The 27,392-nt window shown below is 38.4% G+C and overlaps 2 protein-coding genes across 5 annotated transcripts in view; one reads left to right on the plus strand and one right to left on the minus strand.

The window, feature by feature from the left end:
• adcy3a (adenylate cyclase 3a) overlaps nucleotides 1-27,392 on the plus strand; it is a 216,899-nt gene that overhangs the window by 157,354 nt on the left and 32,153 nt on the right. Inside the window, exon 1 of one of the 2 annotated variants that reach the window (XM_087805194.1) lies at nucleotides 26,773-26,928. The exons of the other annotated variant lie outside the window; for it this stretch is intronic. The gene's annotated coding sequence lies outside the window, so the exon portion shown is untranslated. Of the gene's footprint in view, nucleotides 1-26,772; nucleotides 26,929-27,392 lie in introns of those variants that run through there. 2 annotated transcript variants of the gene reach the window in all.
• On the minus strand, nucleotides 13,228-23,257 carry preb (prolactin regulatory element binding). 3 transcript variants are annotated; one of them, XM_087805554.1, is made up of 10 exons: nucleotides 23,194-23,257; nucleotides 21,881-22,049; nucleotides 21,604-21,793; nucleotides 20,403-20,638; nucleotides 19,932-20,012; nucleotides 19,719-19,846; nucleotides 19,467-19,640; nucleotides 18,092-18,164; nucleotides 16,730-16,889; nucleotides 13,228-13,953 (listed from the first exon to the last, which is right to left on the minus strand). In XM_087805554.1, exons 2-10 carry the CDS (start codon nucleotides 22,013-22,015, stop codon nucleotides 13,859-13,861), a joined length of 1,272 nt encoding a protein of 423 aa, XP_087661680.1. In that variant the 5' UTR covers nucleotides 22,016-22,049; nucleotides 23,194-23,257; the 3' UTR covers nucleotides 13,228-13,858. The 3 variants fall into 3 exon arrangements, with proteins under 3 accessions (XP_087661680.1, XP_087661679.1, XP_087661678.1); XM_087805553.1 differs by lacking the exon at nucleotides 23,194-23,257 and adding an exon at nucleotides 22,650-22,823 and having other exon boundaries at nucleotides 21,881-22,046; XM_087805552.1 differs by lacking the exon at nucleotides 23,194-23,257 and adding an exon at nucleotides 22,650-22,823.

Below are 27,392 nucleotides of genomic sequence, written 5' to 3' on the forward strand. Positions count from 1 at the left end.
ACTTCAAACTTAAATGTATTTAATTTAATTCTTTTCGTTCATCGTTGTGTAGAAAATGCTAACTTTGTCTACAGGTATGTCATGTAATAATTTAATTTAAAGTCTGTCTTTATGCGTTTACATAGATAGTCTACTACTAGTGTAAAAAAACAAAAAAAAACAATTATATTTTAAATTAAATCCCTGCCAACCAGCATAATTTTAAAGAACTACCTATTTTTTTTTAATAATAATTTGATGGACTAAAAAATAGGAATATTTAAATAACGGATAAGCACGATAAATTGTATCGTCTGTGTGTGATAACATTGAAGAAGCATGTTGGGAGACTTACAGATGCAAATTTGTCTGAAGATTAGTAAATTAAGCAGATTTTTTATTTGGGGTGAAAGGTCATCTCTAGAGTCGATGTGCAGATTGAGGAAGCAACTGGTTCCTCTGTGTAGGACGGAGGAAGAAGACTCGCTCACCTTCTAGAGTTGAGGTGCCAGACAAAACGAGAGCAGCGAGTGAACCCCGACACAGGACAAACTACTGCACAGTATTCTTTCTCTCCGATCATTTAACATCTGCAAGAAGCTCCTCTGCATGTTCTACCAGTCTGTGGTGGACAGTGTTCTATGCTGTGGTGTGTTGGGGTGGAAATGTGTCCAAGAGGAGGTCAACAGGTCAACAGGTTGATCAGGAGAGGGCTGGCTCTGTGGTTGGAGCTGGACTCACTGGTGACAGTTGCTGAGAGGAGATCATTGAACAAACTACTGTCCATCATGATGATGACAGTCATCCTCTGAACACTGTCATCAGTGAACAATTGGTCTTTAAAATCAGCATTTTAATCTTATTCTTTAAAAATCTTTACAGAATTAGTCTAGTTTCCAGTATACTAGCCAGTTTTCAACCTGCAACATATAACTTAAAACACAACGTTACACACCCTAACCTAATAAAATTAAAAGTAATGGGTAAGTAAAAAACAAAATTTGTTTTTCCACCAGCTCTGGAAGGCTTTATAAGAAGTAGAGGCAGTAAAAGCATCTTCTTCTTTAACCCAATATCGTTCCAACAGTTTCTACCCTTGGTTTCAGTGGATCACTGCATTGAAGTGGTGTTTAAAGTGTTTGTTAGCTACACCCATATTATTGTCATAATTGTGACACACTTGTGTGTTTATTGGAGCCATGAAGCCACAGACGTGTCGTGAAACTGGGTCAAGTTCATGATTATGTTGGGCAGAGAGAGAGAGAGAGAGAGAGAGAGGGAGAGAGAGAGAGAGAGAGAGAGAGAGAGAGAGAGAGAGAGAGAGAGAGAGAGAGAGAGAGAGAGAGAGAGAGGGAGAGAGAGAGAGGGGGATGGATGAATGGATGGACACATAGATGGATTCATAGATGGATGGATGGTTGGATGGATGGATGGATGGATGATGGATGCATAGATGGATGGATGGATGGATGGATGGATGGATGGATGGATGGATGGATGGATGGATGCATAGATGGATGCATAGATGGATGCATAGATGGATGCATAGATGGATGCATAGATGGATGCATGGATGGATGGATGGATGGATGGATGGATGATGGATGCATAGATGGATGGATGGTTGGATGGATGGATGGATGGATGGATGATGGATGATGGATGATGGATGGATGGATGGATGGATGCATAGATGGATGCATAGATGGATGCATAGATGGACACATAGATGGATGGATGGTTGGATGGATGGATGGATGGATGATGGATGATGGATGCATAGATGGATGGATGGTTGGATGGATGGATGGATGGATGGATGATGGATGATGGATGCATAGATGGATGCATAGATGGATGGATGGATGGATGGATGGATGGATGGATGGATGGATGGATGATGGATGCATAGATGGATGGATGGATGGATGGATGGATGGATGCATAGATGGATGGATGGATGGATGGATGGATGGATGGATGGATGGATGGATGGATGGATGCATAGATGGATGCATAGATGGATGCATAGATGGATGCATAGATGGATGCATAGATGGATGCATAGATGGATGGATAGATGGATGGATGCATAGATGGATGCATAGATGGATGCATAGATGGATGCATAGATGGATGCATAGATGGATGGATAGATGGATGGATGCATAGATGGATGCATAGATGGATGGATAGATGGATGCATAGATGGATGCATAGATAGATGGATGGATGGATGGATGGATGGATGGATGGATGGATGGATGCATGGATGGATGGATGATGGAGCGATAGATAGATTGTGGCTCCATTTGAAAATTGCACAGGCCTTAAAAACACCCTGATAAAAAGAAGGTAAATTGTTAAGATTTAAAAGATTAAAATCTGTAAAAAACAGAGCTGTGTCCAGCCCCGGATCCTTTACACGCTTTAAAATACAGCTGCTCACATCCCTCCACAGCAAGCCTGAGGGACTGGTCAAGTACCCATCCCAAAATAAGTTGATCATTTTTGCCTGTATTTGAACAAGCAGGCCAGGGGGAGGGTTTATAACAGCGAGTTGGTGCCACAGAAGTGATGCTACAAGGGTTTTTAAAACAAGTGTTTTCCCTACAAAATACATTTCTTTTTGTATCCATTTCCATTTGTTTTCTTCCACCTTCTAATGAACAGTCCCAGTTTTTTTCTCAAGGTCTTCATTTCCTAAAGACACACCCAGGTATTTAAAACCTTTGTTCTTCCACGCAAAGTTCAGCCTAGCAGCAGACATGGTGGAGAATTTCTCTGATAAAGTGGCTTTGAAGACTGTATTAAAGTGTTTTAATAAAACCACAACATCATCAGCATTAGACGATAAAACCACATTCCCACTAAAACCAAGCTGTAAATTAAGGCAACTTTCAAGGCTTTCAAGGATGACTTTGTCAATATAAAAAGAAATGAGAAAGAAGAAAAAAAAGAAGAAAAAAGAAAGCACTGATTCAATTACAGAAATATTTTGAAATAACTGATTTTTCAATTTCATATAAATAACAAAGACCTGGACCCCAAGAACGCGACGAAAACAATACCCTAAAAAAATAAATAATGTTGTTTAACCATGACTCCCATAAATTTGCTTTATACTAGAATCAACTGTTTCACTGGCTCTCGTATATTGTTGCTTGAACTGTGAAGATTCTTGAGAAAACTGATACGATTTCACTCTTGAAATGAAGAAGAATTAATGGAAGTACAAAGTATACGTGTAAGTTGCATATAATCGGCTGCAGGAACATCATCATTTCGTCGCCCACACATTGCTTATTGTACATCAACTGAACTGACTGCCTTATTAATACTTTCAGCTCGCATTGGCAAGTGGTAAGCATTTCTGGATACTGTTGTCCTGAGGACCTCTATGTCAGTTATGTCAGACCAAGAATAAATAAAAGTGGTCCGGAGTAAGACCCCTCGAGAGCTACAAGTCTAGATCTTAATAAGCCATTTCATTATTCTTAAACTCATTTTGGGCAAACAAGCGTAAGATGATGGAAGTATGAGTTTTTGTCCTGGTATGTCTACTACACTGGCTGTCTAGTCTGGCTGTCTAACACGCTGTAGTAAAATCCTCTCCAGTCCATCATCAGGGCAGACAGTGTGTCTTCGGAGGTTTGCGGCAGCGGCGTACATGTGTCCTACCCTAAAAGTCGAGTGTGCCGAGCTCCAGACGTGCTTTCCAGGATCACATGTGGTGAACAATGATCCACTGTCAAACCATCTCTCTCCCCACAGTCTGGCCTCAGAGGGGCGAAGTCAACACTCTGTGGTGCGAGTTGGCCCGGCCAGACGAAGGTTCCACTCCTGCTGTCATTCCCTTTGTCTCATTACTCAATCTGTCCACAAACAGAAGTCAGAACTTATTAAGAGTGTTTTGTTTTCCATGTTGGTCGAATGAAGGACGTGAGCCGGAGCGACATGGCTGGATGTGGCTGAAAAAAACACTTTTATGCTCACAGACATCTATGTTGACAGGAATGATACACCTTTCAAAAGTGAAACTAAGGTAAGGTAAGGTAAGGTAAAACTTTATTGATCTAAATTGTTTTTTACCAATAGCCAGCAATTTTTCATAAACAATAAAAAATAATACATAAAAAATAAAATAAGAAGAAGAACATAAGGAGGAAGAACACGATGACACAATCTAAGTCTAAGTCTAAAGATAAAGAACATAGGTCAAAGAAAAACAACAAAGACAAAGGATACAAAGACTAACATAGAACAGAACATCCAGATACTCTCACTCCACTCCTGCCCCCGAACTCAGAATTGTACAATTTAATAGCACGAGGAATGAATGAGTCCCTGAGTCTATTAGTGTTGCATCATGGGAGGAGCATTCGTGCTTCATCTGCTTCTCTGCTCACTGATGACAGTGTTCAGAGGATGACTGTCATCATCCATGATGGACAGTAGTTTGTTCAATGATCTCCTCTCTGCAACTGTCACCAGTGAGTCCAGCTTCATTCCAACCACAGAGCCAGCCCACCTGATCAACCTGTTGACCTGTTGACCTGTTGACCTCCTCTTGGACACATTTCCACCCCAACACACCACAGCATAGAACACTGGCCACCACAGACTGGTAGAACATGCAGAGGAGCTTCTTGCAGATGTTAAATGATCGAAGCCTCCTCAGAAAGTACAGTCTACTTCTTATATACATGGTCTGTATTGCAGGACCAGTCAACTATCCATGAGATTTAAAACCATGCTTATAATTAGCCTCTCTTGCACTTCTGACGGCCTTTTTATTCTATATTTGTCAATGGATGTTATAAATTGTGAAAGAATCCTTTTCTTGTTTAGTCAATTATTAAAAATCCTGACTTTTTTGCCTCTTAGATAGAAGGAGAGTGAAGGGATGATGTATTCTATTCTATGTTAATCTTTGTATCCTTTTAAGATCTTTGTGTTTTGTGAACTGGAAACCTAATTTCCGGAAAAGATCTCCAGAGGCATTAATAAAGTCAATCTAATCTAATCTAATATAGTTTCATTGATTGGTTACTCTTTTGTATGGTCCAATAATGCTGGTAAGCAATTTTCATAAAAAGCTTTCACCTTGATCCTAAAGCTATTTTTGTTTTCTGCCCTCGGCCCCTTGACCCTTTCCTGCACTTCTGGTGCCTTCAAGAACACTTCAAACTAAAGTGTGACCTCTTGCAAGTGAGTAAGTAAGTAAGTAAGTAAAGGTTATTTTTAAAGCGTCTTTCTAGACCAGGGTCACAAAGCGCTTTAACAATCAAAAACAATACACAGTTAAAATATATACTTTAAAAGGCCAAGACACATAAGAAAAACACCTGCACAAATAAAAATGTCTTGAAGGAGTCAGTAGATCATCAAACACAGATGTTTCTTGAAGGAGTCAGTAGATCATCAAACACAGATGTTTCTTGAAGGAGTCAGTAGATCATCAAACACAGATGTTTCTTGAAGGAGTCAGTAGATCATCAAACACAGATGTTTCTTGAAGGAGTCAGTAGATCATCAAACACAGATGTTTCTTGAAGGAGTCAGTAGATCATCAAACACAGATGTTTCTTGAAGGAGTCAGTAGACCATCAAACACAGATGTTTCTTGAAGGAGTCAGTAGATCATCAAACACAGATGTTTCTTGAAGGAGTCAGTAGATCATCAAACACAGATGTTTCTTGAAGGAGTCAGTAGATCATCAAACACAGATGTTTCTTAAAGGAGTCAGTAGATCATCAAACACACATGTTTCTTGAAGGAGTCAGTAGATCATCAAACACAGATGTTTCTTGAAGGAGTCAGTAGATCATCAAACACAGATGTTTCTTGAAGGAGTCAGTAGATCATCAAACACAGATGTTTCTTGAAGGAGTCAGTAGATCATCAAACACAGATGTTTCTTGAAGGAGTCAGTAGATCATCAAACACAGATGTTTCTTAAAGGAGTCAGTAGATCATCAAACACACATGTTTCTTGAAGGAGTCAGTAGATCATCAAACACAGATGTTTCTTGAAGGAGTCAGTAGATCATCAAACACAGATGTTTCTTGAAGGAGTCAGTAGATCATCAAACACAGATGTTTCTTGAAGGAGTCGGTAGATCATCAAACACAGATGTTTCTTGAAGGAGTCAGTAGATCATCAAACACAGATGTTTCTTGAAGGAGTCAGTAGATCATCAAACACAGATGTTTCTTGAAGGAGTCAGTAGATCATCAAACACAGATGTTTCTTGAAGGAGTCAGTAGATCATCAAACTCAGATGTTTCTTGAAGGAGTCAGTAGATCATCAAACACAGATGTTTCTTGAAGGAGTCAGTAGATCATCAAACACAGATGTTTCTTGAAGGAGTCAGTAGATCATCAAACTCAGATGTTTCTTGAAGGAGTCAGTAGATCATCAAACTCAGAGATGGTTCCAAAGCTTAGGAGCAACAGTCTGGAAGGATTTCTCTCCTCTGGTCCGGAAGTTCAGTAGATTCTGATCCACAGACCTAAGAGCCCGAGCTGGGGTGTAAGTCTGGATCAGATCACTGATGTAACTAGGAACCTGACCATGAATAGATCTGAAAGTAAGAACCAAAATTGTTCTATTGATCCTGAAAGAAACTGGAAGCCAGTGAAGTGTTTTAAGGACCAGGGAAATGTGAGTTCTTCTACTAGAGCGGGTCTGTATGCGAGACAGCTCCTTCTTGTTAAGACATGAAAACAAACTGTTACAATACTCAAAAATAGTAAATTCCTGTGTCTGAATCCCTTTGCATAAACAAATATGTCTATAAACAACAGCCAAACCACCACCACCAGGACAGGGACAGGCCTTCACTACAACAGAGCTGCCAGCAGGACAAAGTTCATTAAGATTTTGGTGGTCTGGGTTTTTGGCATATTTGCCAGTGCAGTAATGGTGCGTTTTTAGCTGTGTGACCCCTTTCCCACTCAATCAGACATAAGACCAACATGACGTCAGTGTGCAGGGGCCCTCGGTCTCTTGTGGTGTCTGTTTGTGAGTAACTTCTGCTATGTCTCAAAGTCCAAAGATTCCGTCGCTGAATCACTATGACCACACACATCTGCCTGACCCGTGACACAACTCTGCATCCTCATATCTAGTGATGGTCTGATGAAGCTAAATGAAGCAGTGTCATTATCTTCAGAGTCCACTAGATGGTAGTGATGTGTTGATGAAGCTTCATGAAACAGTGTCATTATCTTCAGAGTCCACTAGATGGTAGTGATGTGTTGATGAAGCTTCATGAAACAGTGTCATTATCTTCAGAGTCCACTAGATGGTAGTGATGTGTTGATGAAGCTTCATGAAGCAGTGTCGTTATCTTCAGAGTCCACTAGATGGTAGAGATGTGTTGATGAAGCGTCATGAAACAGTGTCATTATCTTCAGAGTCCACTAGATGGTAGTGATGTGTTGATGAAGCTTCATGAAACAGTGTCATTATCTTCAGAGTCCACTAGATGGTAGTGATGTGTTGATGAAGCGTCATGAAACAGTGTCATTATCTTCAGAGTCCACTAGATGGTAGTGATGTGTTGATGAAGCGTCATGAAACAGTGTCGTTATCTTCAGAGTCCACTAGATGGTAGTGATGTGTTGATGAAGCTTCATGAAGCAGTGTCGTTATCTTCAGAGTCCACTAGATGGTAGAGATGTGTTGATGAAGCTTCATGAAGCAGTGTCGTTATCTTCAGAGTCCACTAGATGGTAGTGATGTGTTGATGAAGCTTCATGAAGCAGTGTCATTATCTTCAGAGTCCACTAGATGGTAGTGATGTGTTGATGAAGCTTCATGAAGCAGTGTCGTTATCTTCAGAGTCCACTAGATGGTAGTGATGTGTTGATGAAGCTTCATTAAGCAGTGTCATTATCTTCAGAGTCCACTAGATGGTATTGATGTGTTGATTAAGCTTCATGAAACAGTGTCATTATCTTCAGAGTCCACTAGATGGTAGTGATGTGTTGATGAAGCTTCATGAAGCAGTGTAATTATCTTCAGAGTCCACTAGATGGTAGTGATGTGTTGATGAAGCTTCATGAAGCAGTGTCGTTATCTTCAGAGTCCACTAGATGGTAGTGATGTGTTGATGAAGCTTCATGAAAGAGTGTCATTATCTTCAGAGTCCACTAGATGGTAGTGATGTGTTGATGAAGCTTCGTGAAGCAGTGTAATTATCTTCAGAGTCCACTAGATGGTAGTGATGTGTTGATGAAGCTTCATGAAGCAGTGTCGTTATCTTCAGAGTCCACTAGATGGTAGTGATGTGTTGATGAAGCGTCATGAAACAGTGTCATTATCTTCAGAGTCCACTAGATGGTAGTGATGTGTTGATGAAGCGTCATGAAACAGTGTCATTATCTTCAGAGTCCACTAGATGGTAGTGATGTGTTGATGAAGCTTCATGAAACAGTGTCATTATCTTCAGAGTCCACTAGATGGTAGTGATGTGTTGATGAAGCATCTTGAAACACTGTCATTATCTTCAGAGTCCACTAGATGGTAGTGATGTGTTGATGAAGCTTCATGAAACAGTGTCATTATCTTCAGAGTCCACTAGATGGTAGTGATGTGTTGATGAAGCTTCATGAAACAGTTTCATTATCTTCAGAGTCCACTAGATGGTAGTGATGTGTTGATGAAGCGTCATGAAACAGTGTCATTATCTTCAGAGTCCACTAGATGGTAGTGATGTGTTGATGAAGCGTCATGAAACAGTGTCATTATCTTCAGAGTCCACTAGATGGTAGTGATGTGTTGATGAAGCTTCATGAAACAGTGTCATTATCTTCAGAGTCCACTAGATGGTAGTGATGTGTTGATGAAGCATCTTGAAACACTGTCATTATCTTCAGAGTCCACTAGATGGTAGTGATGTGTTGATGAAGCTTCATGAAACAGTGTCATTATCTTCAGAGTCCACTAGATGGTAGTGATGTGTTGATGAAGCTTCATGAAACAGTTTCATTATCTTCAGAGTCCACTAGATGGTAGTGATGTGTTGATGAAGCGTCATGAAACAGTGTCATTATCTTCAGAGTCCACTAGATGGTAGTGATGTGTTGATGAAGCGTCATGAAACAGTGTCATTATCTTCAGAGTCCACTAGATGGTAGTGATGTGTTGATGAAGCGTCATGAAACAGTGTCATTATCTTCAGAGTCCACTAGATGGTAGTGATGTGTTGATGAAGTTTCATGAAACAGTGTCATTATCTTCAGAGTCCACTAGATGGTAGTGATGTGTTGATGAAGCTTCATGAAACAGTGTCATTATCTTCAGAGTCCACTAGATGGTAGTGATGTGTTGATGAAGCGTCATGAAACAGTGTCATTATCTTCAGAGTCCACTAGATGGTAGTGATGTGTTGATGAAGCGTCATGAAACAGTGTCATTATCTTCAGAGTCCACTAGATGGTAGTGATGTGTTGATGAAGCGTCATGAAACAGTGTCATTATCTTCAGAGTCCACTAGATGGTAGTGATGTGTTGATGAAGTTTCATGAAACAGTGTCATTATCTTCAGAGTCCACTAGATGGTAGTGATGTGTTGATGAAGCGTCATGAAACAGTGTCATTATCTTCAGAGTCCACTAGATGGTAGTGATGTGTTGATGAAGCGTCATGAAACAGTGTCATTATCTTCAGAGTCCACTAGATGGTAGTGATGTGTTGATGAAGCGTCATGAAACAGTGTCATTATCTTCAGAGTCCACTAGATGGTAGTGATGTGTTGATGAAGCTTCATGAAACAGTGTCATTATCTTCAGAGTCCACTAGATGGTAGTGATGTGTTGATGAAGCTTCATGAAACAGTGTCATTATCTTCAGAGTCCTGAATGCCACAGAAAATTTGAATATTACATAAGACCAATTAAAAGAAGGATATTTTAAACAAAAATGTTCTGAAAAGTATGTTAATTTCCATGCACTCAATACTTGGTTGGGCTTATTTTTGCATGAATTACTGCATCAATGCGGCAGTGGAAGCATCAGCAGGTGACACTGCTCAGGTGTAATGGAAGCCCAGGTTGCTTTGATAGCAGCCTTCAGGTCATTGTTGGTTCTGGTGTCTCTCATCTTCCTCTTGACAGTACCCCACACATTCTCAATGGGGTTCAGATCAGGTGAGTTTGCCAATCAATGCACAGTAACACCTGGTCATTGAACCAGCTTCTGGTACCTTTGGCAGTGTGTGCAGGTGCTAAGTCCTGTCAGAAAAATGAAATCTCCATAAAGCTTGTCAGCAGAAGGAAGCATGAAGTTCTCTAGGATTTCCTGGTGGATGGTTGTGTTGACTGCACTTGAGAAAACACACCAACACCAGCAGATGACATGGCTTCACAAATCCTCACACATTAAACTTTTCATGATATTCTCATTTTTTGAGATGTGCCTGTATATAGGGGCGACATACAGCCCCCTGCTGGGTGATGAGTACATTAACTTTTCTCTGCAAGTGGAACAAGTAACGCATAGCGACAGCCTCTAGGGGGAGTAAAGCACGCATGACGTCGAACTAACTTCTCATCCTTTCTTTCAGATCGATGTCATTTGAAAACAAATAAGCCAAATCATTCATTAACTAAAGGGGGAAGTGAGGTGTGACACATGGGAAATACTTCAGTTACTCACACAGTAAGTAAGTACACTGTAGATGATATAAGGATCAGTATGAGAACACTGAAAAAAGGGTCTTCATAGAAGAAAAAAGTGATCCTTTAAATGTTGCATTATTTCTCCTCCACAGATGACATGCACCAGGAAGAGCTGCAAAATATCCTGGGGACCACAATCCTGAAAATCCAAGAGGTTGTTCACTGATTTGGTGGTTGGATCATCTCAAGAGTCTCTCAGGAAATGATGAACATTTGCAAACACACACTAAGGCAGATGAAGCAATAGAACTCTTTCTGGGCGAAGTTTATATACTTAATTTACCATTTAAACTTTTAAACATCTGGCTGGTTATTGTGGTCATCTCTATTACATTATCTTCAAACCATCGTTTTACTTCGTCTAAATATACTGAACAACAAATAACTTTCAGTTCATGTGCTTTTTAATTTTTACAACTTGTATTTTGTTCACTTTGTAGGGGTTATGGTTCCTCTGTTGCCAAATAATTTAAGGATTTTATTCAGAAAGAATTTGGTGTTTAGGGTGATGTTAAAGGTCTTCCGGTCCAGAGTGCATGGACACACAAATCTACATGTGAAAAGCTAGTGAAGATGTCTGCAGCACGCTGGTCCTCAGTCGTATGTGGCCCTTCAGTCTCCTCGTCGTGGCCCTACATCTCTGTCCAAAATGTTTATCCATCCCATCTTTTTACCATTTAAAAAGAAGTGTGAAAGACCATCCACACGATCCACACGACTATGCAGAAATACATTTTAAACAAAAAATGCACTACAGAAATCTGACAGGCATGTGTGTGGCGTTACAACAAAAAAGACTATGTTCATGACCAGGCTGACCAAAGAAATGTAAACAAGTTAAGAATAGCATGTAAAGCAAACATTATAGAAACAAGTCTCAAAACATCATTGAGCCGTTAACTTCGTCAGCTTCTCAATTGTTTTAATTGCTGCACTGTCTCCCGTTTTAAACAATCGTCTGCAGGAGCAATTTGTTTGATTTATAAACTCAACAGCCGTTTGCCAAAAGAGTGCTTCCCTAGTGGTTAATGTTGGGAGGAAGAAGTGTAAATAATCCCTTATTTTGAGACTGTTTAAGCAACAATTATTTGTTGGTTTTGTTTTAGGAAAATGTCTCTCTGCTCTCATCTTGGTGAATGCAAACTGTTTTGATAATGACACTGTTTCATGAAGCTTCATCAACACATCACTACCATCTAGTGGACTCTGAAGATAATGACACTGTTTCATGAAGCTTCATCAACACATCACTACCATCTAGTGGACTCTGAAGATAATGACACTGTTTCATGACGCTTCATCAACACATCACTACCATCTAGTGGACTCTGAAGATAATGACAGTTTCATGAAGCTTCATCAACACATCACTACCATCTAGTGGACTCTGAAGATAATGACACTGTTTCATGAAGCTTCATCAACACATCACTACCATCTAGTGGACTCTGAAGATAATGACACTGTTTCATGAAGCTTCATCAACACATCACTACCATCTAGTGGACTCTGAAGATAATGACACTGTTTCATGAAGCTTCATCAACACATCACTACCATCTAGTGGACTCTGAAGATAATGACACTGTTTCATGACGCTTCATCAACACATCACTACCATCTAGTGGACTCTGAAGATAATGACACTGTTTCATGACGCTTCATCAACACATCACTACCATCTAGTGGACTCTGAAGATAATGACACTGTTTCATGAAGCTTCATCAACACATCACTACCATCTAGTGGACTCTGAAGATAATGACACTGTTTCATGAAGCTTCATCAACACATCACTACCATCTAGTGGACTCTGAAGATAATGACACTGTTTCATGAAGCTTCATCAACACATCACTACCATCTAGTGGACTCTGAAGATAATGACACTGTTTCATGAAGCTTCATCAACACATCACTACCATCTAGTGGACTCTGAAGATAATGACACTGTTTCATGAAGCTTCATCAACACATCACTACCATCTAGTGGACTCTGAAGATAATGACACTGTTTCATGACGCTTCATCAACACATCACTACCATCTAGTGGACTCTGAAGATAATGACACTGTTTCATGACGCTTCATCAACACATCACTACCATCTAGTGGACTCTGAAGATAATGACACTGTTTCATGAAGCTTCATCAACACATCACTACCATCTAGTGGACTCTGAAGATAATGACACTGTTTCATGAAGCTTCATCAACACATCACTACCATCTAGTGGACTCTGAAGATAATGACACTGTTTCATGAAGCTTCATCAACACATCACTACCATCTAGTGGACTCTGAAGATAATGACACTGTTTCATGAAGCTTCATCAACACATCACTACCATCTAGTGGACTCTGAAGATAATGACACTGTTTCATGAAGCTTCATCAACACATCACTACCATCTAGTGGACTCTGAAGATAATGACACTGTTTCATGAAGCTTCATCAACACATCACTACCATCTAGTGGACTCTGAAGATAATGACAGTGTTGGTGACGCTTTCGTTATGAATCGACTGGTGTAAACTCAACATGACACTCAAATATATTCAATAGTTTGTGTGTTTAATTGCAGGAAACTACATTTAAAAGACAAGGTCAACTATTTTATTTTCCCTCCTGACTTTACAAGGACTTCATTAAAATCGAATAAACAATTTTTACATTTGCAGAAAATTCATGAAATCAAACGTTGAATCATATGGTGAAGAGCAACTTCAACCTTTTCCTCTTTGCTGATTAAATCCTGTGACAGTCCTTCATGCTTCCTCGGATACATTCTTGAATGACGCCTGGAAACCAGGAATATTCTGATCAACATGGCAGCTGGAAAAAGATGTTTGTTCTTTTTCCCGAGTGTCTGCTGCCGCCTACTGGTAGGAACAGGTGCCGCAGATATGAAGACATTACTACACCGTCTCATACGTGTATATAGAAACATGATTGCTAAAATACTCCGTGAAAATGAACACTTTTGTTTCAAACATCGATGATCCTGAGCAGCATTATTTTAAGATGAAGTGACATCAAAGTAAATAAAATCTCACAGCCTTGGCTGGAAGGATTCCACTGAACATCCCTGAGTGAGAGCAGAGACGGAGAGCCGGGCCTGGTCACGCCTCGGCGAGGGGTTCTGAAGAATTAAGCTTTACATGTGTGGAGTCCGTTGTGATGTTTAGAGGAACCCTGGGAAGACGTTCTGCAGGAGGAGGACGACCACCACCACCATCAGGCCACACATCACGACCGCCAGCCAAACGGGGAATGTTCCTGTAGGAGAAGATAGATGGTTTTGACCATCAGAACCTCAGTCTTGGATTCATTAAAGTCAAGGTTGAGACAAAACATCACTATCATAACCCTCACACTGTAGATAGAATAAATGTAAACTTATCATTAAAACTGCCTTAATTTATTCTTTAGATTTTGACTAATATTATGACTTCTTGGTTTGTAGGAAATCTTGGAAATGACAGGAATTATTGTGATAATGGATTTTGTCCTGATGGATATTTATATATGATCTTCACAATCATTCATATATTCATGTTTAGTTTGACGTTTTTGGTTCCTGGACTTTCAGCTAAACTTAAGCCAAAAGTCTAAACTCAACCCTTGTTCAGGATCAACACCATATTTGTGTACAAACTAATTATTACAGCAGTGTGTGACTGTTTTTTCTGAAAGTAACAGAACAGAAGAAGTTTCTTGGATAAGGAACGAAACTTCTTCACAGTCCAGTTGACTTTTAAACCGCTTGGATTTATAATACCACAGAAGGTAAGAAGAGATCTGTTAGCAAATCAAGTGCTAGATAATAACTTGTGCTGTGTCTCAAATCACATGCTTGCGTACTCAAAGTTAGTATTTTTAGTGCATAAGTGCGTCTCAATTCTTAGTATGTGAAATGTAGTGCTCCATGCACACTAAATTGACACTAAAACGCCCACAAAACTGAGTATGGTTCGATGGACACTTTCTACCCTAAACGACTCCATCTTAGTGACGTTGTAAACAGGGGTTACGTCATTTATATATATATATATATATATATATATATATATATATATATATATATATATTCATATACTTACAGGTGTATTTTCAGCAGCAGTAGGAGGATAAACACGTCTTCGCTGCTGATACCAGCTTAAATATCTCGCGAATATTTCGATTCTCAAATGTTTTATTTATTTCTTCTTCCAAACTTGCAAAACGTGCTGCCAGCAGGTGGCGATAGTGTTCAAACAGCTGGTTGAAACCATCGTTAAATAGAAGTAGAAGAAGAAGCTGTCGCGTCATTTCCTGTTAGTGTGTAGCAGCAGAGTTTGATTTGAGACATACTATCTGTGGAGAATTAGTTACTAGTTAGTACGTACACTATCCTGATGCATACTAACTTCTAGTATACTAAGAGAAGTATGTGATTTGAGACATACTATCTGTGGAGAATTAGTTACTAGTTAGTACGTACACTATCCTGATGCATACTAACTTCTAGTATACTAAGAGAAGTATGTGATTTGAGACATACTATCTGTGGAGAATTAGTTACTAGTTAGTACGTACACTATCCTGATGCATACTAACTTCTAGTATACTAAGAGAAGTATGTTTGAGACATACTATCTGTGGAGAATTAGTTACTAGTTAGTACGTACACTATCCTGATGCATACTAACTTCTAGTATACTAAGAGAAGTATGTGATTTGAGACATACTATCTGTGGAGAATTAGTTACTAGTTAGTACGTACACTATCCTGATGCATACTAACTTCTAGTATACTAAGAGAAGTATGTCTGAGACATACTATCTGTGGAGAATTAGTTACTAGTTAGTATGTACACTATCCTGATGCATACTAACTTCTAGTATACTAAGAGAAGTATGTTTGAGACATACTATCTGTGGAGAATTAGTTACTAGTTAGTATGTACACTATCCTGATGCATACTAACTTCTAGTATACTAAGAGAAGTATGTTTGAGACATACTATCTGTGGAGAATTAGTTACTAGTTAGTACGTACACTATCCTGATGCATACTAACTTCTAGTATACTAAGAGAAGTATGTGATTTGAGACATACTATCTGTGGAGAATTAGTTACTAGTTAGTACGTACACTATCCTGATGCATACTAACTTCTAGTATACTAAGAGAAGTATGTGATTTGAGACATACTATCTGTGGAGAATTAGTTACTAGTTAGTACGTACACTATCCTGATGCATACTAACTTCTAGTATACTAAGAGAAGTATGTTTGAGACATACTATCTGTGGAGAATTAGTTACTAGTTAGTACGTACACTATCCTGATGCATACTAACTTCTAGTATACTAAGAGAAGTATGTGATTTGAGACATACTATCTGTGGAGAATTAGTTACTAGTTAGTACGTACACTATCCTGATGCATACTAACTTCTAGTATACTAAGAGAAGTATGTCTGAGACATACTATCTGTGGAGAATTAGTTACTAGTTAGTATGTACACTATCCTGATGCATACTAACTTCTAGTATACTAAGAGAAGTATGTTTGAGACATACTATCTGTGGAGAATTAGTTACTAGTTAGTATGTACACTATCCTGATGCATACTAACTTCTAGTATACTAAGAGAAGTATGTTTGAGACATACTATCTGTGGAGAATTAGTTACTAGTTAGTACGTACACTATCCTGATGCATACTAACTTCTAGTATACTAAGAGAAGTATGTGATTTGAGACATACTATCTGTGGAGAATTAGTTACTAGTTAGTACGTACACTATCCTGATGCATACTAACTTCTAGTATACTAAGAGAAGTATGTTTGAGACATACTATCTGTGGAGAATTAGTTACTAGTTAGTATGTACACTATCCTGATGCATACTAACTTCTAGTATACTAAGAGAAGTATGTGAATTGAGACACAGCACTGATGTCTTCAGTGAATGATGAAAGGATAACAGATAAGAGCAAGTTATCCAGTCCCTTAAATGAACGCAGATCATTCATAGACGATATCAGCAGCTGAACAAGTGACTTACTTCGGTTCGGGATCACATGGACTTGACAGCGACTGTCCACACCGACACTAAACAACGCCGTCTCATTGTTCCCTTTCACAGTTTGGCATTTGACGGATTCGGGCAGGAAGGCCAGGTCCGTGACCACAATTCCATGGCTCTCGTGGACGTAGTACAACTTCTACTCGGAAGGGGCAGAGAGAGTTAGAAATGAATGACACCATGAGAGGTCATACAGTAAAGTAAGAACATGTGTCCACCAATGAGACGCGTCTTATGACACATGTCTAGAAGGACCAGGATTCCATCCTCCATCAACAAGTTCTCCCATTACTAGCTCTGCAGGCATCAGCGCTAATAACTCTCCGATATAATCTGCTCCATCCTGCACGGCTGCAGTTTAAGGAATGTCGTGAGGCAGTCCTCGTACATGTTGAACACTTATTATTGCAGTCAATCTACTACCAATATCGCAATGTACGTAGAATTATTTTTATGTTTGTGTGCGTTTCCTCTAGTGAGCTTTAAATGTACGGAGGACCTATTGTTTAACCCAGGGGTCGGCAAACTCGGTCCTCAAGGGCCGCAGTGGGTGCAGTGCTGTGTCTCCAATCGCATACTAGCGTACTCAAAGTTAGTATTTTTAGTGCGTTAGTGCGTCTCAATTCTTAGTATGCGAAATTTAGTGCGAATATTGGCGTACTAACACGCCCACAAAACTGAGTATGGTTCGATGGACACTAACAGCTCCATCTCATATATAAATGCATATATATGCATATACTTACAGGTGTATTTTCAGCAGCAGTAGGAGGATAAACACGTCTTCGCTGCTGATACCAGCTTAAATATCTCGCGAATATTTCGATTCTCATATTTTTCCTTTATTTCTTTTTCCAAAGTTGCAATACGTGCTGCCAGCAGGTGGCGATAGTGTTCCTACAGCTGGTTGAAACCATCGTTAAATAGTAGTAGAAGAAGAAGCTGTCGCGTCATTTCCTGTTAGTGTGTAGCAGCAGAGTTTGATTTGAGACATACTATCTGTGGAGAATTTGCGTACTAGTTAGTACGTACACTATCCTGATGCATACTAACTTCTAGTATACTAAGAGTAGTATGTGATTTGAGACACAGCACAGGTTTTTGTTCCAACCGATCGAGCATGTCCATTTTAACCAATGAGGTTTCAGATGAAACAAGCAACACCAGACTGACAATAAACTGATTAAACTGCTAAGACACCTGATTGGTCAAAAGGTGTCCTTTTGATTGGTTGGAACAAAAACCTGCACCCACTGCGGCCCTTGAGGACCGGGTTTGCTGACCCCTGGTTTAACCAATGAAGATACGCTACAGTAGGAAGAGCAGTAGATGTTATTTTACCTGCAGAGAGAAAGCAATGTAGATCGCTACTGATCCCGTTACAGTTCCAAGTCCAAGAAATGTTCCGGAGTCACTGTTGGAGACAAGAAGAGAGTATTAAACATTTCAACTTTTTGTTCTCGTTTCTGTGACGAGTGGTTTGAATTTGAACCAGTGTCGTTGAACTCTAGCTGTTATTCATTAAGCAGACTCTTCTCCACGTAACTTCGTCTAGACGACCCGCCAGAAGAGTCTGTGTGCGTCACATGACCACCAAACTGCAGCACAGCGGTGGGTCAGAGACGGTGTATTCATAATTATTTACCAGGATGTTTAAATTGAAAACAGACCCCAACAAAATATTTTCTTACTTATAAAGACAATGTGCTCGCCATATGTTGCTTTTGCAGTTTCACTCTTCGAACACAAGGGGGACCAAGACACAGCAGTGCTGTGTCTCAAATCGCATACTTGCGTACTCAAAGTTAGTATTTTTAGTGCGTAAGTGTGTCTCAATTCTTAGTATGTGAAAATTTAGTGCTCCATACACACTAAATTGACACTAAAACGCCCACAAAACTGAGTATTATTCGATGGACATATATATATATATATATATATATATATATATATATTCATATACTTACAGGTGTATTTTCAGCAGCAGTAGAAGGATAAACACGTCTTCGCTGCTGATACCAGCTTAAATATCTCGCGAATATTTCGATTCTCATATTTTTGCTTTATTTCTTCTTCCAAACTTGCAAAACGTGCTGCCAGCAGGTGGTAATAGTGTTCAAACAGCTGGTTGAAACCATTGTTAAATAGAAGTAGAAGAAGAAGCTGTCGCGTCATTTCCTGTTAGTGTGTAGCGGCAGAGTTTGATTTGAGACATACTATCGGTCTGTTAACTATTGTAATTGCAATGCTGTAAAAACTGCAGTAATGATGCCCAAGTACATTCATCTATTTATTCTTCCTTATGTTTACTTTGCAAACGATTGGCAATGCATGTACCAGTAACTAGCTGTAACCCATGACGGCTTGAGTATCCTTCAAAAGGTCCCGCTGTGCTCCGCCTTCACAGCCTCAGTGACGTCATCAGCGCTGCATATCGCCCTGTTGAACGCTCGCTCCATTGCAAATAAATCCTTTTCTCTGAATGATCTTTTCACAAGAGAAAAGTTATTTGTGCAGACTTTTCCCTGATTGTCTTGGACTCCTGTCTTTGTCTTGTGTGTCTTGGCCTTTTATAGTATATAGTTTTAACTGTGTATTGTTTTTGATCGTTAAAGCGCTTTGGGACCCTGGTCTAGAAAGGCACTTTAGAAATAACCGTTACTTACTTTCATTTAATTAAGGAGGTCTGACCCTTAACTATGCGGGTGTAGCTCACCTTATAGCCAGAGTGGAGATGGACTCAGATCCACAAGGTAATGTCATCATAGGCAGAAAGCTCTTTCCGTCCCATTTTGTAACGTAACAAGGCAGAGGTTTCCTCTCTCTTTTATGTGGGATCTGGACCGTGTAGAGCCTCACAGAATCTGCTTGATCTTCTAACTTTCCAAACCTGAGAAACAGAAAACATGGTAATGCACAAACATTATGATGGGGGACTGTTGATATGTAACAGTAGTTGTTCGAGTACCTGCACCCCATGTATCGGTACGTTTTCTCAGCTACTTGAGGCACGGTCTCGTACCACTTTAAAGCCGTGACCAGTTGGTTGCCACTCCAGACCTTGCAGGAAAAGTCCCTGCCAACAGTCACCAAATGCTGATGGGAAATGCATTATTTACTAAATATGGCAAATCAGATTGGAGAGAACATTTATAAGGAAACAAATGTTTGGATAAGGTACCTTGTTCACTGGGCTCATGTCCAGGTCTTCTATCTCCTCTTCATGGGCTTTGAAGTCAAACTTCTTCTTCAAGGAGGGAAACTGGTAGAGAACAGGAAGAAATATTAGACTGCTCGCTTAAAGGCAAAAATTGTTGGATGTATGAAAAGAACAGGGTTAACTGTACAACACAAATCATGGCGGAATTGTTGATTACTTGTTGATAGTGTTGATCACTTCTAATGGTTTACTTCGGCTTCAGAAATTTAAGAAGAAAACAAAATCGCAATCGTTTGCATAACTTCTTGGAAAAGGTGTCATTATGTAAAATATGCATCTTTTCATTGTTGGCTACCAAATACTCATTTTGCAAAAGTACATTACATCAATCATAAGCAGATTTTCAATTTTGTTTTTACAGTGCTAGTTATATTGCAGCACAAACTTAAAAAGAAAATTCTGAACAACGAACTGTTGTTCAAAACACTTTACCTCCCAGACTCGAATGTGTCCATCAGTGCCTCCAGTGATCAAAAGGCTCAAGTCAGGACTGAAACGGACCACCTTTTGAAGGGGATCTTTGGGATTCAGGTCAGACTCTACCTCTGCTAGTTCCAGCACCGTAATTTGGGCACTCTCATCCTTCATATTGGACGCTTCTTCAGCTGTCAAAGCTGCATCTTTCTTTCCTTTGCCAGTTCGTTGCCTGGCCTCACCCTGCTGCACATCTGTTGCACAAATATTACCCAGTATTAGAGAGAAAACAAAAAGCTTAGTGTTCATAAATATTCTAAGTCTTGTTCACAAAATAAGAATCACACAAGACTAAAAAAAAGAATTGTGGGTATTGGAGAAACGTGTTGTTCTTCATCCACAATGTTTCCCAGTTTACACTTTTCATGTCAACAGACCACAAACACTGCACTGAGGACTGGTCCTTAAAGGCTAACACAGGAACTGTGAGCAAATAACTTGAAGAAGCCACACCTACAGTAAACAGTCTCATATGATACAGACCGACACATGACAAATTTTTGCTTGCAAACAGAGCCTTTTCTCTAATCTCCAGCAGACAATTTGTTTACATAATCTAACCAAAACCATTAATTTCAGTTGAATGCACCTGCATTTAGGGACATGAATGTCCAAATATCTATGTGCAAATATCTAAAACCAGCATCTGAACCAGTTTTACAAACCATTACATTTTTTCTCAGTATCAATAAACAATTCAAAGAATCAGAAAGAAATAAAAGAATGTACATAAAACATTAAAAAATATAAATTCAAGAGAAAATACCTAGAACATATATAATTAATCAACATTATATCTATCTATCTATCTATCTATCTATCTATCTATCTATCTATCTATCTATATAAGTAGGTAAGTAAGTAAGTAAGTCATTTTTATTTGTATATCGCTTTTCCAGACCAGGGTCACAAAGCGCTTAAACAATCAAAACAATATTCAATAAAGTATATACTTTAAAGGTCAAGATAACACTGATAACACAACAGGAGTTCCAGAAAATCAAGGAAAAGCCTGAACAAATAAAAATGTCTCAAGATGTTTCTTGAAGGAGTCAGTAGATCATCAAACACAAAGAGAGAGGAAGATCGTTCCAAAGCTTAGGAGCAATATCAATATAGTATAAAGTATATATCTTTAAGATAGGCGTTATATACCAACCATCTTTAGATTTGCCTCCTTTCTTTTTGCCATCTTTAAATTTCATCAGATGGCACGTCCCATCTTGTCCTGCTGCGATCACACCGTCTCCCACAGCCAGGTTCATGGTGGCGCGTGTGTCAGTATCATGAGAGTGAACCAGACTGGCACTATACTGATGCTCCCCGACCAGCTGCAAGTCCAAGAATTGCTGAAACACAAAGGATTGTCATTCCCAATACAGTCTTTATTTCTAAATGACACAATGAGCACAGAACAAAAAGCACAAAATATTTACCACAGCATTTTTGATGCCAGTCTTGGAAGGCCCTCCTCCTCCCGCGATTATAACCAGACCTGATTTAGGATCGACTTTGAGGGAATACAAGGGAAATGGGGCTCTGTAGAGATCTGGCACCTTCTGCTTCACCATCGTGGTCCTCCGAGTCAGTCCCTCATGAAGCCTGCTAAAAATATGAGTCAATAGACAAAAGATGGTAAGAAAGTAATTAAGTATTTATAGAATTTATTTATATATAAATAAATATACATTGTTTTGGTACAGCAAGTTTCATAAAAACAAGAACAAAGTGCAAGGGATGACCAAGTGCAAGTATAAAGATCATGGATCAAATGAAATAATAATTCAAAGAAAAGTATACAAAGATTAACATAGAATAGAATACATCATAGTTTCACTCCACTCTTATAGCATCGTGTAGTACAAACACACACTAAAAACACACATTTATTATTTGAACTGTAGTCATTAATTCATTGTAATGATCAAAGATAGATAAAAACACTGAGACCATTTCTAACTTATTATTATTATTACAGGTCGGTGGAAAACAGCTGATATGAGTTGATTCCTTCTTTCTGACAAATCTTAAGTTATTCAAACGCGACAATCACATTATCTATCTAAATATCTATCCATCTATCTATAACAGCAGCTACACAAACAATATGACAATATAACGAGTAACAGAATATTGTTTACTAAAATGAGAAGCTAACAGCTTCATGTTAGCATGCATGCATATGTATGATAAAAAAGGACTTACCTTAACTTTATGTCGCCCACTTACTCACGTAGTTATTTCCCCACATACACTAAACGTGAATGAAAGGGTGGCATTGTTTTTCGCAGCAAAAAAAACCGAAAGTATTTGCAGAAGGTAAAATGCTAACAGTTAGCAGCTTCTGACAGCAGCCACTTCCCGAGCAACACGTCGGCAGCAAACACGCCGCTGCGTAATGACGTCACTCCAACTGAAGTCAGAGTGACGCTATGGAGAAGAAGAGTTCATTATGGAGATAATGTTATAAACTCTTTTAACAACAACATGCCTATTTTGTTTTTACTCTTCAGGCAATAAACATAATTCTGATTCTACTGGCTGCAAAGAAAGCTGTTTGTGGAGGTTTCCCTGTTCACCTAACATAATTAAATGCTACATATTATAAGATACATTTTTTTACAAATCCAATTATGTATCAAAATATCAATTATTTATCACATGTCTAAACAAGAAGGATGTGTCTCGTCTGCTGTTCATACAAAACTCTGCAGCCAGATATCTGACCCGCTCTAGTAGAAGAACTCACATTTCTCAGATCCTTAAAACTCTTCACTGGCTTCCAGTTTCTTTCAGGATCATTTTAAAATTCTGGTTCTTACTTTCAGATCTATTCATGGTCAGGCTCCTCCTTACATCACTGATCTGATCCAGCCTTACACCCCAGCTCGGGCTCTGAGGTCTGTGGATCAGAATCTACTGATGGTTCCTCGCTCACAGGTTCAGGACCAGAGGAGAGAAATCCTTCCTGACTGTTGCTCCTAAGCTTTGGAACGATCTTCTCTCTCTCTCTGTGTTTGATGATCTACTGACTCCTTCAAGAAACATCTGTGTTTGATGATCTACTGACTCCTCCAAGAAACATCTGTGTTTGATGATCTACTGACTCCTTCAAGAAACATCTGTGTTTGATGATCTACTGACTCCTTCAAGAAACATCTGTGTTTGATGATCTACTGACTCCTTCAAGAAACATCTGTGTTTGATGATCTACTGACTCCTCCAAGAAACATCTGTGTTTGATGATCTACTGACTCCTTCAAGAAACATCTGTGTTTGATGATCTACTGACTCCTTCAAGAAACATCTGTGTTTGATGATCTACTGACTCCTTCAAGAAACATCTGTGTTTGATGATCTACTGACTCCTTCAAGAAACATCTGTGTTTGATGATCTACTGACTCCTTCAAGAAACATCTGTGTTTGATGATCTACTGACTCCTTCAAGAAACATCTGTGCTTGATGATCTACTGACTCCTTCAAGAAACATCTGAGTTTGATGATCTACTGACTCCTTCAAGAAACATCTGTGTTTGATGATCTACTGACTCCTTCAAGAAACATCTGTGTTTGATGATCTACTGACGCCTTCAAGAAACATCTTAAGACATTTTTATTTGTTCAGGCTTCTCCTTGATTTTCTGGAACTCCTGTTATGTTCTCAGTTTTATCTTGACCTTTAAAGTATATACTTTATTGAATATTGTTTTGATTGTATAAGCGCTTTGTGATTCTGGTCTGGAAAAGCACTATAGAAATAAAAATGACTTACTTACTTACTTACATCAATTCCTGCTGAAATACTACAACTCCTTAAATGCAGTTATGGTTAACCTAACAATAATTTACTTATTGGTCCTCATTTGGGAATAGATATGACATTAAAAAACTAAATCAGACATATCATGAATCTTTTTTATTATTAAAGAAATGATACATTTGTAAATGCATTTTGAATAGAAAATAAAATATGTAAATTGACGAAAAAACATGATTTCTTATCTTATTCGTCAATATGAACAAAATGAAGGCAATTAAATTTAAAATTATGTTTAACATTTATCTAACATCTATCCCACTGATATTTACATATCTCAATACATAATCAGCATTTGTTATTTCGATTTCCTCAAAACAAATAATTATAGAAGGTTTTATTGAGAGAAATATTGAAGTTACTCTTCATTTTAAACTGAAAGACACATTATTGTAATATCAACACCAAGAAAAAAGAACATCATGTTCACAAATCCATTTTCCCAAAATAAATACCAAATATTACTAATTTAGTTTGTGAATCGAAAGACAATATTAAAATGATTTAAGATATTAAAAGTAAAAAAGCAAAAATATGTCTATGATTTACTCAAAGAATCATACAGGAATGTATAATTTATATATTCATGTTTTCTGTGGATTCTGTGTTGTTTTTTTAAAATTAAAATGTATTATTATAATTATTATTTTAATGTTACCTTGACCTTACTTTTTTTTTATGTGGTCCTTTGTTCAGGTCTGTTTTAAGTATTCTATTGTGTAGGACTAAGCTTTGTATGTCTTTTTCGGTCTTCAAAAGAAAGAATTAGATAAATATTTGTCTCCTGTGTGTATTCTGTTGTTGATTCAAATAATTCATAAAACCATAGATGGATGGATATGTAAGATAGATAGATGGACGGATAGATGGATGGATGGATGGACAGAAGACAAACCATTAGTTGCAAGCGTGACCTTCTCTGTCAGATTAAATAAACATTTGTTAGATAGAAGTTAAAAGAGTTTCATGGTTGGATTCGTCAATCGATCATCAGTTCAGAGTAGGTTTCATTGGAATAATCGATAAGCGCCTGAAGGCATCACAGCATCAATAAAGAGAACTGGTCTCACAGATGCAGATGAAATGAAATGTCATAGGCTTGTGCAGTAGTTTTTACCCTGAATAAAATATCTGTTTTAATATGAAGATGTAAGGTTATTAACTTATTTTTCTAATTTTCTGAGTAGTCTACGGTCCTTGAATGTGTCAAAATAGTACAACTTAATCACTGATGAAAGTTAAAGTTCATTAATAGAAGGGTATAGGGGAGCCAACAATAGGACCACAATACCACACAAAATATGTTGAAATCCATCCTGGTGTAAACAGATTATGCAGAAATGACATCATAACTAAGTTAATGTTCACAAAGAGGTTAAATCAGGCTCGTGTTCAGACCCACAACTGGCCTTTGAAATGCCCACAGAAATGGCTGGATGAGGTTTTCTAGGCCTTATGCTAAAGCTGATGACCCTGCGACCCTAAGAGACGAGATACGAAACAAGAGGAGAACATAAACACTACAAAGCTATCTATCTAAATCTATCTATAGTGCACGAATGCTCCTCCCCAGCAAAACTAATAGACTCAAGGACTCATTCATTCCTCTGCCTATTCTGAGTTTGGGGGCAGGAGTGGAGTAAAAGTATCATGACGTTCTGTTCTATGTTTGTCTTTGATCTATGTTCTTTATCTTTATCTTTAGACTTAGATTGTATCATCTTGTTCTTTCTCTTTATTTCTTTGTTCTTGTTCTTATTTTATTATTATAATTTGTTTTATGAAAAAATGCTGTATTTGCTGTGGATAATATGGAAAAAAAACAATATCAAGATCAATAAAGTTCTACGTTACCTAACCTAAAAAATTAAAATCCAAACCAGTGTGAAGGTCTTTAAAGACATATATTTGGACACTACAACTTTAAGAATATGCCAGAAAAGTATGAATGAATTTAAGATCATAAATGACCAAAATACAATGATATCATTACACTCATCAGTAAAGTATTTTAATGTTTCGATAGAGATGTACAACATTATTTTTAGTTTACACACAAAGACAACTTCTGCAGATCTTCGTCTCCAAAAGACGCCGGTGCTTCGTAGGGGCGGGGCTACATATAGAGGAAGTTACTTGTGATTGAAAACCCTTTCAGAATAAAAGTGGTACGTCCACATTCAAATAACATATCGAGATGCGAGTTTTACTTGTAGATTTATTTTAGTTAATTTAATAAGTAAAAGTAATATAATATAGATGGCCACAAGTACGTTTTTTACGTGTGTATGTTTGTGAGTGTTTTGGTTTTGTTTTATTTTTTTAAGGTTTTAATAGGATTACAAACCCAAAAACAAAGGTAAAAAAAAATAAAATGGATCTATGAATCATATATCGTTCCGAAAAAAATATTTGAACTGAAATGTTTCTTTATTTTATATTTTAAAAGTGACCGGAAGTGAGTTGTTGAATGCGTGTATCTTCACAGCGAAGCGTTTCTGCTGAAAACACCCAAGTCTTAAATAAAAAAAACTGGGCTCGAATGTTTTGGTTCACGCCTCGATTTCAAGGGGAGACAAAAATATGCGAACTGCGGCGTGATGTCGCCCTGGATGAAGAGAAGATCTCCCGCAGGAGAAGGTCCTCCAGCAGCTGGAGTGAGACGGTGAGCAGATGTTTTCTGGAGGACATTTCTCGCCGGAAAATGAATCGTGTTTTAGGTGAAGTAGGAGGACGAGCATCATGGATGCAGATGCATGGACACGATAGTTGTTTTAATTTAACACTGTACTGCGATAGCCTGTGACGTCACCAGCTTCCAATTTTTTTTAAATTATTATTGTTTACAAAAAAAGCATGTAGATCTGAGCAACATGTAGTTGTGCAGGCCCCACAGTAGAGGCCCGAACCAGGGGCCATACACTACAAGCTTCATCTTAACACTAGATATTTATATGTTTTTATTATTATTATTGAACTTACTGGCCTTTAAACTAACACAACGTAGGTCAACGTGCTTGCACGCTGGAGTACTGTTTTTAACGTGGTCCCTTTTTTTTTTTCAAATGTGTAATACACGAACCAAATTATTTTAAAACAAGAATTCCTGACTGGATAGTAGTAAATAAA

This window comes from Callionymus lyra, chromosome 13 (genome assembly GCF_982586985.1).
Source record: "Callionymus lyra chromosome 13, fCalLyr1.hap1.1, whole genome shotgun sequence".
In the NCBI taxonomy this organism is placed as follows: Eukaryota; Metazoa; Chordata; class Actinopteri; order Syngnathiformes; family Callionymidae; genus Callionymus; species Callionymus lyra.

Excerpts from the sequence above, each read along its gene's own strand:
- preb (XM_087805554.1), bottom strand. The coding sequence starts at position 22,015 with ATGGTGAAGCAGAAGGTGCCAGATCTCTACAGAGCCCCATTTCCCTTG. Across the intron at positions 20,013-20,402 it reads GACACATTCGAGTCTGGGAG|TTTCCCTCCTTGAAGAAGAA; the intron begins GTAAAGTGTTTT and ends GTTCTCTACCAG. Across the intron at positions 18,165-19,466 it reads ATCTCCACTCTGGCTATAAG|TGACTCCGGAACATTTCTTG; the intron begins GTGAGCTACACC and ends TGTCTCCAACAG.